Source organism: Pseudorca crassidens, chromosome 9, assembly GCF_039906515.1.
Source record: "Pseudorca crassidens isolate mPseCra1 chromosome 9, mPseCra1.hap1, whole genome shotgun sequence".
In the NCBI taxonomy this organism is placed as follows: Eukaryota; Metazoa; Chordata; class Mammalia; order Artiodactyla; family Delphinidae; genus Pseudorca; species Pseudorca crassidens.
This window is the reverse complement of record NC_090304.1, coordinates 9,998,830-10,012,763: the sequence shown is the minus strand read 5'-3', so window position 1 is coordinate 10,012,763 and position 13,934 is coordinate 9,998,830. Positions and strand designations below refer to the sequence as shown.

The 13,934-nt window shown below is 61.1% G+C and overlaps 1 protein-coding gene across 8 annotated transcripts in view; it reads left to right on the top strand.

The window, feature by feature from the left end:
- Positions 1-13,934, top strand: part of DAGLA (diacylglycerol lipase alpha) — a 62,634-nt gene that overhangs the window by 30,252 nt on the left and 18,448 nt on the right. For 5 of the 8 annotated variants that reach the window (XM_067748800.1, XM_067748793.1, XM_067748798.1 and 2 more), the window contains 5 exons: positions 5,332-5,470; positions 5,876-6,087; positions 7,465-7,566; positions 8,338-8,476; positions 12,294-12,381. In XM_067748800.1, coding sequence (XP_067604901.1) covers positions 5,376-5,470; positions 5,876-6,087; positions 7,465-7,566; positions 8,338-8,476; positions 12,294-12,381 — 636 coding nt within the window. In that variant the 5' untranslated portion in view covers positions 5,332-5,375. The other 3 variants (XM_067748799.1, XM_067748795.1, XM_067748801.1) reach the window with 3 other exon arrangements.

The window sequence follows — 13,934 nt, the reverse complement described above, 5'->3', positions numbered from 1 at the left end:
TGGGCCACCTTGGGGACCCTGACTGTGTGTTCAGCACCAGGTGGGGTGGAGGTAATGGGAAAGCTGGGAGCCTCTGGGGCCTCTCTGAGCCTTGGTTTACTCTCCCATAAAAGGGGGCCCCAGGACTGTTTCCAAGGCCCCTTCTAACCCTGACATTCCTGCAGTGGGTGTGGGCTTTGGACGGCAGAAGGAAGGACCTGTGTCCCTTGCCTGCTCAGCCTGTTGCTCCTCTGAAGATGTGGGGCAGAGTCTCTGAGCCTCAGCCTCCTCGTTCTTCAGTAGAAATATTTAGCGGAAGAGCCAGATGCCCTGAGCACCTAGTCTGTGACGGGTGCTGGCTTAAGTGTATGACTCACTTAACCCTTGTGACAATTCTGAGGTAGCTACTGTTCTTAGCCCCACTTTAGAAATAAGGAACCATGGCACAGAGAGGTTAAGTAACTTGTCCAAGGTCACACAGCCAGTAAGTGCAGAGCCAGGACTCAGACACAGCCTGTTTTTAGAGCATGTGGAGTGAGAGCGAGGCTGTCACCCTGCATCACTGCTGTGAGGATGGCAGGTGATTAGTCCAGGACATGGGAGGTGCTCAGCTGATGTCAGATGTATCCCGGTGGCCTGGACCTGGCTGTCATCCCTTCCTTCAGGCTCAACTTCTAGCCCATTTTTGGCCCGGATGCCTGAAGCCACCTCTGCCAGGTGGGAAATCTCATGGGCTGACCTAGAGGCTGCTGGTGACACTGGACGGGCCTCCTACAGCATCATTCTGTCCTCTGTGGTTCACACTGACTCTGGTGTCCTGGCCCCCCTGCAGGCAAACGAGGTGAACTCCCATGTCCCACCCGCCCTGAGCTGGAACTCTCTGTCCCGGGGGCAGCCCGTGCCCTCCTCCCTTCCCTGGGAGCTCTCAGCACCCCACCAGCTGGGACCCACCGCCAAGGGGCACTTCTCCCTGAAACCTGCTCCCTGGACCAAGCCCAAGGGGACCTTAGGATCAGGGGTGAGGCCCAGCCCAGGGCATTTAAATAGCAGCGCCCCTGCTCAAGGCCCCTGTCAGGGCTCGTATGTGCTCAGTCTGGCCCTTGCTGGTCAGCTGGAGCCAATCATGGGCATCCGCAGCACCTGCCCAAACCCCAGCACCTGTCGCAGATCACCGTGCCACGAAGTCCCCAGAAGCCCCTCAGGAGCCCTGTTGATGTGATGCCCCCCACCCACCCACTGTGAATGGAGCCCTGGGCTCCGCCGGGACCTATGCAGACCTCTGTGACCTCGTCCCAGCCAGCTTTCGCTGCAGCCTTCCATGGGGGTGCCGTTGTCCCCGTTTTGCAGCTGAAGAAACCAAAGCCCTAGCACAGTTAAGACAGCCAGAGGAGAGGATGGTCAGGGAGAGCGCTGGGGAGCGACATTTCCCCAAAACTGAAGGATTTGAGCGAAGACGGAAGGAGCCATGCCCCCAGCGCTTACGACAGCTGCTTCAGGGGGATGGAGTGGTGGTTTGGAGGGGCCAGGGCTGCCCAGGGGGAGAGGGGGTGTGAAGGAGAGCAATGCTGCAAGGCCCCCGCCCTCCGGGACTCTCGGGTGAGCTGGGACAGGGACGGGCAGCAAGGAATCAGCAGGTGGCCAGGGCTACGCTGGGATGAGGGATCCCATAGGGTGCAGCCTGTTCTGCATGAGAGGAGTGCGGGGTGCTGCCAGGGAGGGTTTCAAGGGGGGCCGACTTTTGGTCGGCCCGAGAAAGATGAGTAGGATTTTGCCCGGCCGAGGAACTGGGGTAAAGAAAGCACAGATTCCAGTGAGGTGTTTTTAGGGAGCAGCAAGTTTGGGGGGTCTGGAAAGGAGGGTGAGGCAGTGTGAGAAGGGGCTGGAGTGCCTCCCCAGCCAGAAGGCAGCCCTGTGCCTGTCTATGCCTGGGATCCTTAGGGCTTGGGGAGTATCTTCCTGCTTCAGGATTCAGAGAGGGCAAGGCACCTGCCCAAGGTTGCACAGCCTGCCTGCCAGTTACTGAGGCCATTAGCTGCTGCCTGAGAGGCTTGGACTTTATCCTGCAGACCACTGGAGCCATGGAAGGTTTTTAAAGTAGGGATCAGCGTGTGCATCTTAGAAAACAGTTTTGCATTTTTAGGGAGAGGAACTCTGAGAATGGTTAATACTTAACTCGGGGGCCTGAACCTCCATCAAGGAAATTGGGCTTTGTGGGTGGAGGAAGAAGGGGGCCTCGGAGTGCCACTCAAGTCCTTCCATCCACGTGTGGGGTTGTCCTGGTGCCTCCCCTCACACCTGCCTCTGTTGGGGGGGTGCCCAGCCAGGGGCATGGGAGGCGCCCAGCAGTGCCCCTGTTCTCCCCCGCCCACCGGCGGGGGCGCCACACCTCCCCTGGAAGTGCCCCTGGTCTGGGTAAGGAAGGGAGGCTGTGCGCTGCCCCCACTGAGGTTTCTGAAGGGCACGGACCCTGTGCCCTAGGGGAGGAGAGCCAGAGGTGGTGCTTTGTGGCAGCCCTGGACCAGGAAGTAGCCTCTGCCCTCCCCCATCCTGAGACATTTCCTCCGGATGAACTCACATCCCCAGCAGGGGAACAGGCCCCCATTGTGAAGGGCCGGGGTCTCGAGAGAAAGGGCGTCTTTCAGGCCCTTAAAAATAGCAGCCCTGGGATGTATGAATCTGCATGGAGTCGAGTGGCCCATCCTCCCCCAGCAGCAGCACAGGCGCTGTCGCCCCCCAGCCCACACCGTGACCTGGTGGTGACCAGCTGGAGAATCCACTAGCCCAGGCCGCTGGTCCACCGGCTTCACGCACTCTCCCTCTGCTTCGCCCGCCTGAGCTAAGACCGTCGCTGGCTTTGTCCAGCACTGCTGGGCCCTCTCGTATGGTCCGCACTAGACCCTTAGCAGGTGGGGATAATCGACACTTTACAGATGAGGAAACTGAGGCACAACTAGTAAGTCATACCTTTAGCGGGTGATGGAGCCCGGGTCGGAAGCCAGGCAGCGCTGGGCCTAGGATTCTGCCCAGCTGGGGGCTGGGCCCGGGTGCAGGCTGGAGGGCGCGGGGTGTAGTCCCCAGGCCTGTAATGGGGCACCCGGTGGGGTCAGCCCGCAGCAGCCCTGCCACGTGACCTAGGGGGGACTGGCACTGACCACAGCTGTCGGCTGGGCACTCCCTGAGCCGGGGGACAGAGGCTGCCACTGGCCGTATCACTCCAGGGTCTTGACAGATCTTCAGCCACTTCTGCAGGGGAGCCAGGCTCACCCCACCTCTCCCGCCTGAGAGCAGGTAGGGCGGGGCCGCGTGCGCCCGAGGTTGTTAAGTGAATGATACGTGTGAGTTGAGGGAGTTCTAGCCATTCTAGACTCCAAGAGGTGAAGGGCGGGGGTGAGAGCAGGCGATTGGGAAGGGTTCACCCTGCATCCCTGAGCACGAGATGTTCTAGGCTCCTGGCAGGGCAGCCCTCACCCGCCAGCCCCTCTGGGACAGCCCTCCCCTTCCTCTGCCGGGGTCTGGCCTGATTAGAGCGGTGCTGCAGCACCTGCTGGGACCTCTCAGTCACTTCATTTGTGTGAGGGGCCCCTGAGCCCAACCCCACGCTCCAGCTCACCCTCCGTGGGCCACCTGGAATCAGGGAAGGGCTGTAGAGAGCTGGCGGCTGAAATACCAGCTGTTGGCAGCTCTGCCCTTCCCAGCCCTGCTGCCACCCATGGAGTCCCAGCCCCTCCCATCCCGTCCGTCCTTTCAAACCGGAGCCGTTGCGGTCAGCCGCTTGTCACAGACACAGGACTGGAGCCCCAGCCTCCTGCAGTCCCAGACCCCCACCCCCCCGGACACCCCGCCACGCAGCTCCGCGCTCTCCATCCTTCTCCTGCTTCCCAGAATCCGTGCTCCGACTCCTCCTTGGAGAGAGTGGGATGATGTCACTTCCTGAGGGTGGGGGGAGGAGTAGGCACGACCCCAGCAGGCTAGCCCGCCAGCCTGCCCGCCAGACCGCCACCTCTCTGGGAGCAGCCGGGCAGCGGCTGGATGAAGCGGCTGCACCAGGGAGAGGGCGACCGAGACGGGCTGGGCTGGACTTGCTGGCCGGCCACCTGGCTGCACACCCCGTCGCCCACCCTGAGGGCCGCGCCCACCGGCCGGGGAGACTTGGCCACTTCCCGAGTGATGCCGGTCTCCGCAGACACTCTTTTTCCCTGGAGCCGTCACCGGGGAGAGGAGGACTTGCCGCCCACCTCTGGACCAGGTGCCATGTAAGCCTCTGCCAGCCTGGGGGCAGCTGCCCACCAGCACCCAGCCTCCCGCAGCAGGGGTTCCTCCGCACAGCTGAGCGCAGGGCTGCCCCGGAGCCCCTCACCCGTGTCTCCCGGGCCCCCCCCCGTGGGGAGCCAACCAGCCGGCGCCCCTGCCCTGGTTCCTAGGGCTCTAGGGAGGTGGGGAGGCCCAGATTCCTGGGCCCTCCTCCCTGAGCTTGCCTGTGGCTAACTTGAATTCAGCTGCTTCAGAGAGTTGAGATCTGGGCGGTAAAGGCTGCATGGCCCAGGGTGGGTGTGGGAGCGGTGGTCGCCAGGGGGATGGGATACCCGCAGGGCTTGCCCACTGCCCTTCCGGCAGAGGGGCTGGGCACCCCAGCTACACTCCTGACCCCCTGTCTCAACCACGTCCTTCCCTGCCAAGAGGCTTAGCTGTGATTGGGAATTCTGTCTGACGGGTGCAAAATCAAGTCATGGAGCGTGCTCCCAGCATTCCAGCAAAGCACGAAACGGAAGACATCATTCCGCAGATATTTACTGAACACCTACTATGTGCTGGGCGCTCCCATCCTCCATGTGTCCAGCCCCACGCATGCCCTCACCCCCACCTTCCCCAAGGCCTTCAGCCTTCCACCTGCCCGGCTCGGCGCATGCCGGGAGACAGACTCAGGCTCGGCCTGGGAAGCCCTCACCCAACCCCAAGGACAGAATGAACTGGGCAGCAGGTGGTGGGCGAGGGGGCTCCCTGATCCCATGGAAAGGGAGGCAGGGGTGAGCCCAGGTCTTTAAGGGAGCTGAGCAGTTCCTGTTGGGGTGACCCCAGGCAGAGCTGATCCCAAGGGGTCTGTGCCAGTCCTGCGGGGAGGAGAGTCCTCACGGGTAAGACTGAAGCCAGTGTCTGGCTGCTACAGTTTTAGATATTGGCTCCAGGGGGTGGATACTGTGGGAGGTGGATCCTGCCCAGGGATGGGCCTGAAAGCCCTGGGGCTGTAGGGCCTGGGAGAGATGCCTCTGCTGCTGGGCACACCTGACCAGGAGCGCGGTGGCCCTGGGTGCCGCAGCAGCCCGGGCAGCCTCAGGGTCCTCTGCTCTGTTTCAGGAGGTGAGCGCCAGGCCCGCTGAGCCTCTGCAGAGCTGCCAGCCATGCCCGGGATCGTGGTGTTCCGGCGGCGCTGGTCTGTGGGCAGCGATGACCTCGTCCTGCCAGCCATCTTCCTCTTCCTCCTCCACACCACCTGGTGAGTCTCGGGGCCACGCCACGGGCCTGGAAGGAGGCCTGCTGGCCATCTGTCCCAACCCTGTTGTGTTCCCAGCTCCCCGGAGTTGGTGCTGAAATGGCTATGCCTTTAGGGCAATACCCCCGTGGAGCCCAGAGACCCCGCCTGGCCACCGCCGGACCTGACCCCAGCACTGGGCAGAGCCGCTGTGCTGTCTGCCCACGGCTGGTGGCTGGGCTCCCCGCTCTCGTTCCCCTGTCCCTGGATGCCCGTGTCCTCAGAGGGACTTGCTGCCAGGTAGACAGGGGTCCTGCTCCCGGAGCAGTGAAGCCCTCCACCCCGCGTCCAGGCTGCGTGCGGCTGCCCGCCGGAGGCCGTGGGAGGTGCGTGGGCCGCCCGGCCCCTCTCACGTGCACGTTCCCCCAGGTTTGTGATCCTGTCCGTGGTGCTCTTCGGCCTGGTCTACAACCCGAACGAGGCCTGCTCCCTGAACCTGGTGGACCACGGCCGCGGTTACCTGGGCATTTTGCTGAGCTGCATGATCGCTGAGATGGCCATCATCTGGCTGAGCATGCGCGGCGGCATCCTCTACACGGAGCCCCGCGAATCCATGCAGTACGTGCTCTACGTGCGCCTGGGTAAGGGCCCCCTGCCGTGGGTGAGGGGGCCGCTCCGGCCCACCCCCACCCCCTCCCTCCTCCTGGGCCCAGCGTTCTTTCGGCCACACGCGATGGGCTGGGCCCTGTGCCAGCACCAGGGCCAGCAGCGAACAGGCAGACTTACTGGGCCCGGTTCTGGACCGGGGGTGGGCAGACTGCGGCCTGAGGGCCAAGCGCAGCCCGCCGTCCGTTTTTTAAATAAAGTTTTATTGGAACCCAGCCACACTCATTCATTTAGTACTTATTGCCTCTGGCTGCTTTTGCATGACCACAGCAGAGCCGAGAAGTTGTGACGGACGTTATGACCCACAACATCTAAAAATGTTATTTACTCTACGGCCCTTTACAGAAAAAGGTTGCCGACCGCTGCCCCGTCTAGGCTGTGCATATCCTTCAGCTGCTTTGTGACCCTTCCCCAAACAGCCCCCCACCCTCCCAGGGAAGCCCCTCAGGGGCCTGGACCAGCTCCCGGAGGACCCGCCTGTCTCCTCTTCCTTGGGCTCGGGTCCCAGCCGCCTCTCCCAGTCACTCCGGGTGGATACTCTTGTGCTCCTGTGGCCTCTGCTAAGTCCTCTTCCCGTGTTAACTCAGGGAGGAGCCATTGTTGGCCTCATTTTGCAGATGAGGAATCTGGGGCCCAGGGAGGTTACTTTGCTCGCTTAAGGTCACATGGCTAGAAAGCATATGAGTGTCAGAGCTGAGATTTGAACCCAAGTTGTCTGGCTCTAAAGCCTGGGCTCTCGGCTGCCACACTGGGATGGCTGTAGAGCTGGGGCTTCCAATGCTGCCCCCTGGGGGGCCGTCAATTCTCCCACCTGCCCCCCTAACCCCATCTCAGCCCTGGGCCCACTGCTCTGGTCTGGGCAGGGCACCTTGGGCAGCTGGCTGCTGGGGCCCTTTCCCTCTCCTGCCTCAAGTGCCAGAGGCCTCCTCCTGGGAATAGCAGTTTCCATGAAATGAACACCCCGTCACCCAGTCCTCACAGCCCTGTACCATGGACCTTGTCACCCCCATTTCACAGACGAGGAAACGGAGGCTTAGAGAGATTAGGTAACTTGCCTAAGATGCGTCTCATCCCAGAGTTCATGGATATAGTTCTCATTCCCGAACGAACAGAGAAACGCCTCTTCGTCATGCACCTTTGCAGTCACCTTCTCAGGGGGACGTCGGGGCCTGAGGGCACATGAGTAGAACCGGTGGTGGGACAGCCACACCCCCGGGCCCTCTGCGCCACGAGGCCTGTGTGGCAGGGGCGGCGCGCAGTCTACTGTGCTGGCCAGGCATCCTGTGACGGGGGAGCCGGGCCCAGGTTCCAGGGCCTCCCGTCCTTCAGCTGGGGCCCTCCTCTCCTTGCAGCCATCCTGGTGATCGAGTTCATCTACGCCATCGTGGGCATCGTCTGGCTCACCCAGTACTACACCTCCTGCAATGACCTCACTGCCAAAAACGTCACGCTCGGTATGTTGGTCGGCCCGGGGGTGGAGGGGCTGGGGCCAGCCCTGACCCTAACCCTAACCCTAACCCTAACCCTAACCCTAACCCTGGCATGGAGGGCACAGGACCAGGTTAGACAGGGCAGCCCAGGGATGGAGGGGCCGGGGCCAGCCCTAACCCTAACCCTAACCCTAACCCTGGCATGGAGGGCACAGGGCCAGGTTAGACAGGGCAGCCCCGGGATGGAGGGGACGGGGTCAGCCCTAACCCTAACCCTAACCCTAACCCTGGCATGGAGGGCACAGGGCCAGGTTAGACAGGGCAGCCCCGGGATGGAGGGGACGGGGTCAGCCCTAACCCTAACCCTAACCCTAACCCTGGCGTGGAGGGCACAGGGCCAGGTTAGACAGGGCAGCCCTGGGGTGCAGGGAACAGGTCAGGTTAGAGAATAGGAAGCTCAGGCACTGTGAGAGGGAAACAGTTTCCATGAGGACGCCAGGCAGTCTGCCATACCCCCTTGGGGAACCCTGGGTTTCGGGGGCAGCAGCAGGCACAGCGCTGCCCAGGGCTCCCGAAACCCACACAGCTGTCTGCTCGTGCCAAGGATGGGCCTTGGGGTCACAGCTCAGCCAGGGGAGACGGCTGTGTGGCCAGAGGCTAGGGCCAGGGCCTTTGGAGCCTTGCTCTTGGGCCCCAGAAGCAGTTGGGGGTAGGGAGGCTGCAGTGCCCCTTCTTCAGAGCCAGAGCGGTGTCCCCAGCACCATGACCCTTGGCTTCCCACGGCCGCCTCCACAGGGATGGTTGTCTGCAACTGGGTGGTCATCCTGAGCGTCTGTATCACCGTCCTCTGCGTCTTCGACCCCACGGGCCGCACCTTCGTCAAGCTGAGGGCCACCAAGAGGAGGCAGCGCAACCTGCGGACCTACAACCTGCGGTCAGTGGGCCGGGCGGGCGGGCGTCCCCCGCGGGGTTTGCCGACGGTGGACAGAGGCCGGCCCCACGCCTCTCTCCCGGCGTCTAAACCTGTGTGAGCCCCGGGCGCCGGCCAAAGGCTTACCTCAGGTTCCTGGTCTGTAAAGTGGGAACCGCAGTAATTCCTGCCTCGTGCTCTGCTGTGAGGTTTAACGGAGTGATTAACACCGTGCTCATGGGAGGTTCGTGCTCAGTAAATGGTAGCCACTGTCGTCATCTTCAGCGCTAACAACACGAGAATAATGGTAGGAAGCGCTCGGACGGCGGGCCAAGCATTGCATGTATTAACTTACAGTAGCTCGCCGAGGTAGCTGTTAGCGTCATCCCTGTAATATAGAGGAAGAAACAGAGGCACAGAGAGCTTATGTGAGTTGTCTGAGGTGACACAGCCGGTAAATGGTGGGGCTGGGGTCAAGCCTAGGCAGCCTGGCTTTAGAGCCCTTGCTCTTAAGCACTCGGCGAGGCTGCCTCTAGGGTTAAGGGGGCTGGAGGAGGTTAACCAAGGAAGGCTTCCTGGAGGGGAGATGTTTTGCACAGTGTTTTGGAGAAGCGGGGGAGGCCGTGCCATGGCAGAGAAAATGCTGGAGGACGTCCAGGCACATTCACAGGTTCCTGTTTATTGAAAGAAAAAGAGAGGGGGTGCTTCCAGGGTGGGTCACAGTGACTCCTATATATTGAGCTTCTGTTCTGCGTCAGGCCCTGCACTGAGCCCCTTCCGCCATCCGTCTGTTTAATCCTTTTGCCAACCCTGGTGCGGTTGTGACACCCATTCTACAGATGAGGGGTCCAAGTCCCAGAGCGGGCAGGTCACTTGCCCCAGGTCAGGCTGGTGGGGAGTGGAACTGGCACTCCATCCCCAGCCCAGGGCAGCAGGGTCAGGAGCCCTCAGCCAGGGGAGTGTGCTGCCCAGGCCCCCACCCCACCCTCGCGCACCTCTGTGTCCCAGCTCCCCTGGGCCCTCCGCGTCAGCTCGGCACTGTAGCCAGAGCCTTACCCGTGCCTGGGCTGGCCACCTCCCAGCCCCAAATGCCAGGTTTTGGAGCCAAGGCCCCGGAGCCTGTCGTTCCTCCGGGTGCAGCTGGCCATGACCACCAGTACCATTCTGCTCATTCCAATCACATGCCCCCACCTGGCCTGGTTTCTGGGCTCCTGGGGCCCTGGGGAAAAAACTCTCCCCTCCCCAACTCTGGGTAATTGCCTTTGGGGCCCAGGGCAGCCAACGCCTTTGCCGTTGGGAGTTGTCGGTGGCTGTCATCTGAATTAGAACGTTTTCCAGCGGTGCCGGGCCCTGTGCGGGTAGTGAGGGTCCTCGAGCTCACAGGTCCCCACCTGTTGTGGTTTGTCCAGCTCTCGAGCGGGCTTGGGAGGGCAGCCCAGGCCACAGCTGGGTGGCTGTGACCACCTCTCAGGCTCTTCCCCACTCGCCCTCCCTCTGCTCTGAAACCAACAGACAGTTTTTCTAACAGGGCCGTTTTCAAGCCTGCTGACCCTGTTAGTTTTTCTAACAGGGCCGTTTTCAAGCCTGCCTTCATCCACTTCCAGGTTTGGGGCTGTGCACAAGCCCTACTGCCTCACACCAACGGGTTATTTTAGTCTCTGGGAGTCAGGGAGCTGTTTAAGTCCTTTGCTCTTTCTCCTACCAGTGAAATCTGCTGGGGTTTGGGGTGGGTTCTTCCCACCACTACTTCCTGGAAGCCTGACCTTGGATCTTTGCGGAAGGAGTGTCTGCCCTCCCTTCGCTTTAGTGAGCCCCAGGGTGGGGGATGCTGGATCCATGAACTTTCTGTCCAGACTTTATTTATTTATTTATTTATTTTTGGCTGCGTTGGGTCTTTGTTGCTGCGCGCGGGCTTTCTGTATTTTCAGTGAGCGGGGGCTACTCTTCATTGCGGTGCACAGGCTTCTCATTGCGGTGGCTTCTCGTTGCAGAGCACGGGCTCTAGGTGCGCAGGCTTCAATAGTTGTGGCATGCGGGCTCAGTGGTTGTGGTTCACGGGTCCTAGAGCACGGGCTCAGTAGTTGTGGCGCACGGGCTTAGTTGCTCCACAGCATGTGGGATCTTCCCAGACCAGGGTTCGAACCCGTGTGCCCTGCATTGGCAGGCGGATTCTTAACCACTGTGCCACCAGGGAAGCCCACTTTCTGTGCAGATTGAGTGTGTCTCTCCCTGTCTTGGTCTATGTAGCCTAACTGATGCTTTATGCCAAATGTGTCATTGGCTCCATCTTCCCCCTGGTGGGCATAAAGGGTACTGCAGTAGAGTATACAGCACTTAACATCTGCCGGAGGGAAGGGAGGAAATTCTCTTCGAATGTTTAAAAGCCAATTTGGTTAGAAAGGGTTAAAGAACGTGATGCTCTGGGAACTCAGCTTGGCCAGCATGCTGTCCTTTCATCAAGTCCCCAGTAGGGGGGACGTTGGCTTAGGATGTGAGGCTGCCCAAGTCCCTTAGGGCTGGCAGGTCCCAGAAATAGCAAATCCCTTGCACCGTTTCCTAACCCCCTCCTGTAGCCCTGGAAGGCTCTGTGGCTTTCCCTGTCCTTGTGGCCCGTGGCCCGTGGAACCAGGGTTGGGAGCAGGAAGCGGCCCTTAGTTGCAAAGAGGAGCCGAGAGGCAGGGGAGGGGGGACCCGGTCTGTCACTCCTGATGGATGCTAAGTGCCTTGCAGGCACCCAGGGCCACCCATGTCTGCCCTTCCTGACCACCCAGCGCCAGGCTCTGAAGGAGCTGAGGGGAGGGCACGTGTCACGAAAGCAAGCCAGCCCCTCATGCTCAGTCTGGAAATTTACTTTTTTTTTTTTTTTTTTTCTGGTACGTGGGCCTCTCACCATTGCAGCCCCTCCCGTTGCGGAGCACAGGCTCCGGACGCGCAGGCCCAGCAGCCATGGCTCACGGGCCCAGCCGCTCCGCGGCATGTGGGATCTTCCCGGACCGGGGCACGAACCTGCGTCCCCTGCACCGGCGGGCAGACTCCCAACCACTGTGCCACCAGGGAAGCCCTGGAAATTTACATTTTTATATTGGATCTGTTATCTTCATGCTCAAAACACACCGACTTCTGGGCACCCAGCATTGGAAGGGTCTCCGTGGATAATCGGCCAATTGCTCTCCCTTTGGGTGCAGACTCCTGGGTACCCTGACTCCCCATCAGAGCAGCCAGACCCGTTGGGGCTGGGGTTGAGGGTGGAACAGACAGGGGCCAGCCATGCAGATGAAAGGCAGGGGCCCTCTCCCCTCTAATGCAACAGTTCCAAGGAGTTGAAGAATGCGGAGCCTCATTCAGCCCCTTAAACTTCCCCAAGTACAGACAATGTGAGAAATCCTTTCTGAGAGGGGAAACAGGTCTCTCCGGCAGGTCTGCTCCAGGCCAGGAAACAAGTCGGCAGAGAGGCCAGCACCCTGCCACCATCTCCCAGGGCTCTTGATTTGAGCTTTTGGAGTGGACCGCAGGGCAGCCCCCAGTTCGGGCTGCCAGCTCTGAAGCCCCCAGAGTGTGCTGTTGTCAGTCTGCCAGAAGTTGGGAGCGTAGGCCCTGGCCTCGGCCAACAGTGCACCATCTCAGGCCATCAGGAGCCCCCCAGGGAGAGCCCTGCTGGCTGATAGCCAGGTCACTGGCCGGCCAGCCTTGGCCGGACCCAGGCCTATTCTCCCCTAGACCCTCCTACTGGGGAGCCCTTTGCTGGGGTCCTGGGAACAGGCTGTCCTGTTTCTGTAATGCGGGCCCAGCTCTTCTGGCCGGGCCCCCTGACCTCACACATACCAACTCTCCCCCACTGCAGGCACCGCTTAGAAGAGGGTCAGGCCACCAGCTGGTCGCGCCGGCTCAAAGTGTTCCTCTGCTGTACTCGGACGAAGGACTCCCAGTCAGTAAGTACTGGGAAGTCGCCGTCCTGGGGCTCACATCCTGCTGTCAGCGACTCAGGAGGCTTCCCTCCGCAGCTCTGCCGGGTGGGGCAGGAGTGAGGTGACAGCCTGCTCCTAAGAGGACCTGTTACTATTCACTGAAGGACTCCCTCCAGCATGTGAGACAGCCAACCCCTTGCTTTGTCAAGGAGACAGAAACACGTGAAGACCTTTTATCCACCCCCTTGGAACTCAAGAGTTTAGTTTAGGAGAAGAGATACTCAAATATCAGGGCAACCCGAAGACAGAAAAGCAGCATCTCAGCAGCTGCAGGTCCCTCTGGAAGATCCGTCCCTCGATGCGCACTGTTAGCCTTCCGCACCCGCCAGGGCGCTGCGGGTCAGTGGTGGGTGGCCCCCGGGTTGGGGAGGGGAAGCAGGGCCCTTAGGGGTCATCTAGTCCCACCCTTCGTTTTGCAGATCAGGCTGCTGAGGCCCAGAGAGGTGGAGTGACTTACTCAGCATTGCACAGCTAGTTAGTGGCAGAGCAAGTGAGGTCAGGAGACCACTCCTCCCCAAGCCAGACAGCAGGTGCCCTGCATGGCAGCCCCCGGAAGCCTTGAGTGGCTCCTACCCACTAGCAGCCCCTGGTGAGCCGTGGAGTGAGTAATCAAGCGTAAGAAAGTCCCTCCCACCCCCAGAGGTTCCCTGGTGGGTGGGAAGCACCCCCCCCCCACCCCGGGGCTCTCGGGGGAGTCTGAGGGGTCTCAGCTCAGGGCGTGCAGAGGACACACCCACCCCTCCTGGCAGACAGCTTCAGGGCTGGCGTTGGAGCCTGGGGAAAAAGCAGAACGTCTTTTCTCAAAAAGGCCGGGGCTCCCCAGAACCTAGGTCCCATCAAACACTGACGGCCTGGGGGTCAGGTCAGGTCAGGTCCAGCCCAGAGAACGTTTTGATCACCTCATGCTGTGTTGCTTAAAAACTTGAATTGGTGGCCAACCTTTAAAAATCGGAGAGTGTAGGGAAAGTTCAGTCTTTCTAGATTTGCCCGAGGTGGGCCTCTCGCAGCGGTAGCAGGCTCTGCTTGGCCCCGCTAGGCTTTTGCCCGAGGTGGGCCTCTCGCAGCGGTAGCAGGCTCTGCTTGGCCCCGCTAGGCTTTTGCCCGAGGTGGGCCTCGCGCAGCGGTAGCAGGCTCTGTTTGGCCCCATTAGGCTTTTGAGTTTGCAGCCCTTGATTTTTCCTCTCTTGCATGTGCCACACACTCAAGGGTGAAACCCAGCGAGAGAAAACCAGTTGCCATGAGTTTCTTCCCATCACAGCCTCTCCTGACCAGTCAGGGAAGAGGTTCCAGACTCAGCTTGTCGTGGGGCAGGGCAGACGGCGCTCTGCTGGAAGGGCTGCGTCTGTCTGCCTTGCCTCCCGCTCCCAGGCCCCAAGCATGGCTGTCCTGAAACAGAGCTGGCAGGACAGCCAGGGGGGCCAGTGGCCCCACGTCACATGCCCCTTCTGCAGGCACATGGTAGGGGTCCCTGAGCCTACAACTGTGGACAGGTCGGGGAGGGGGCCTGAGACCCAGGG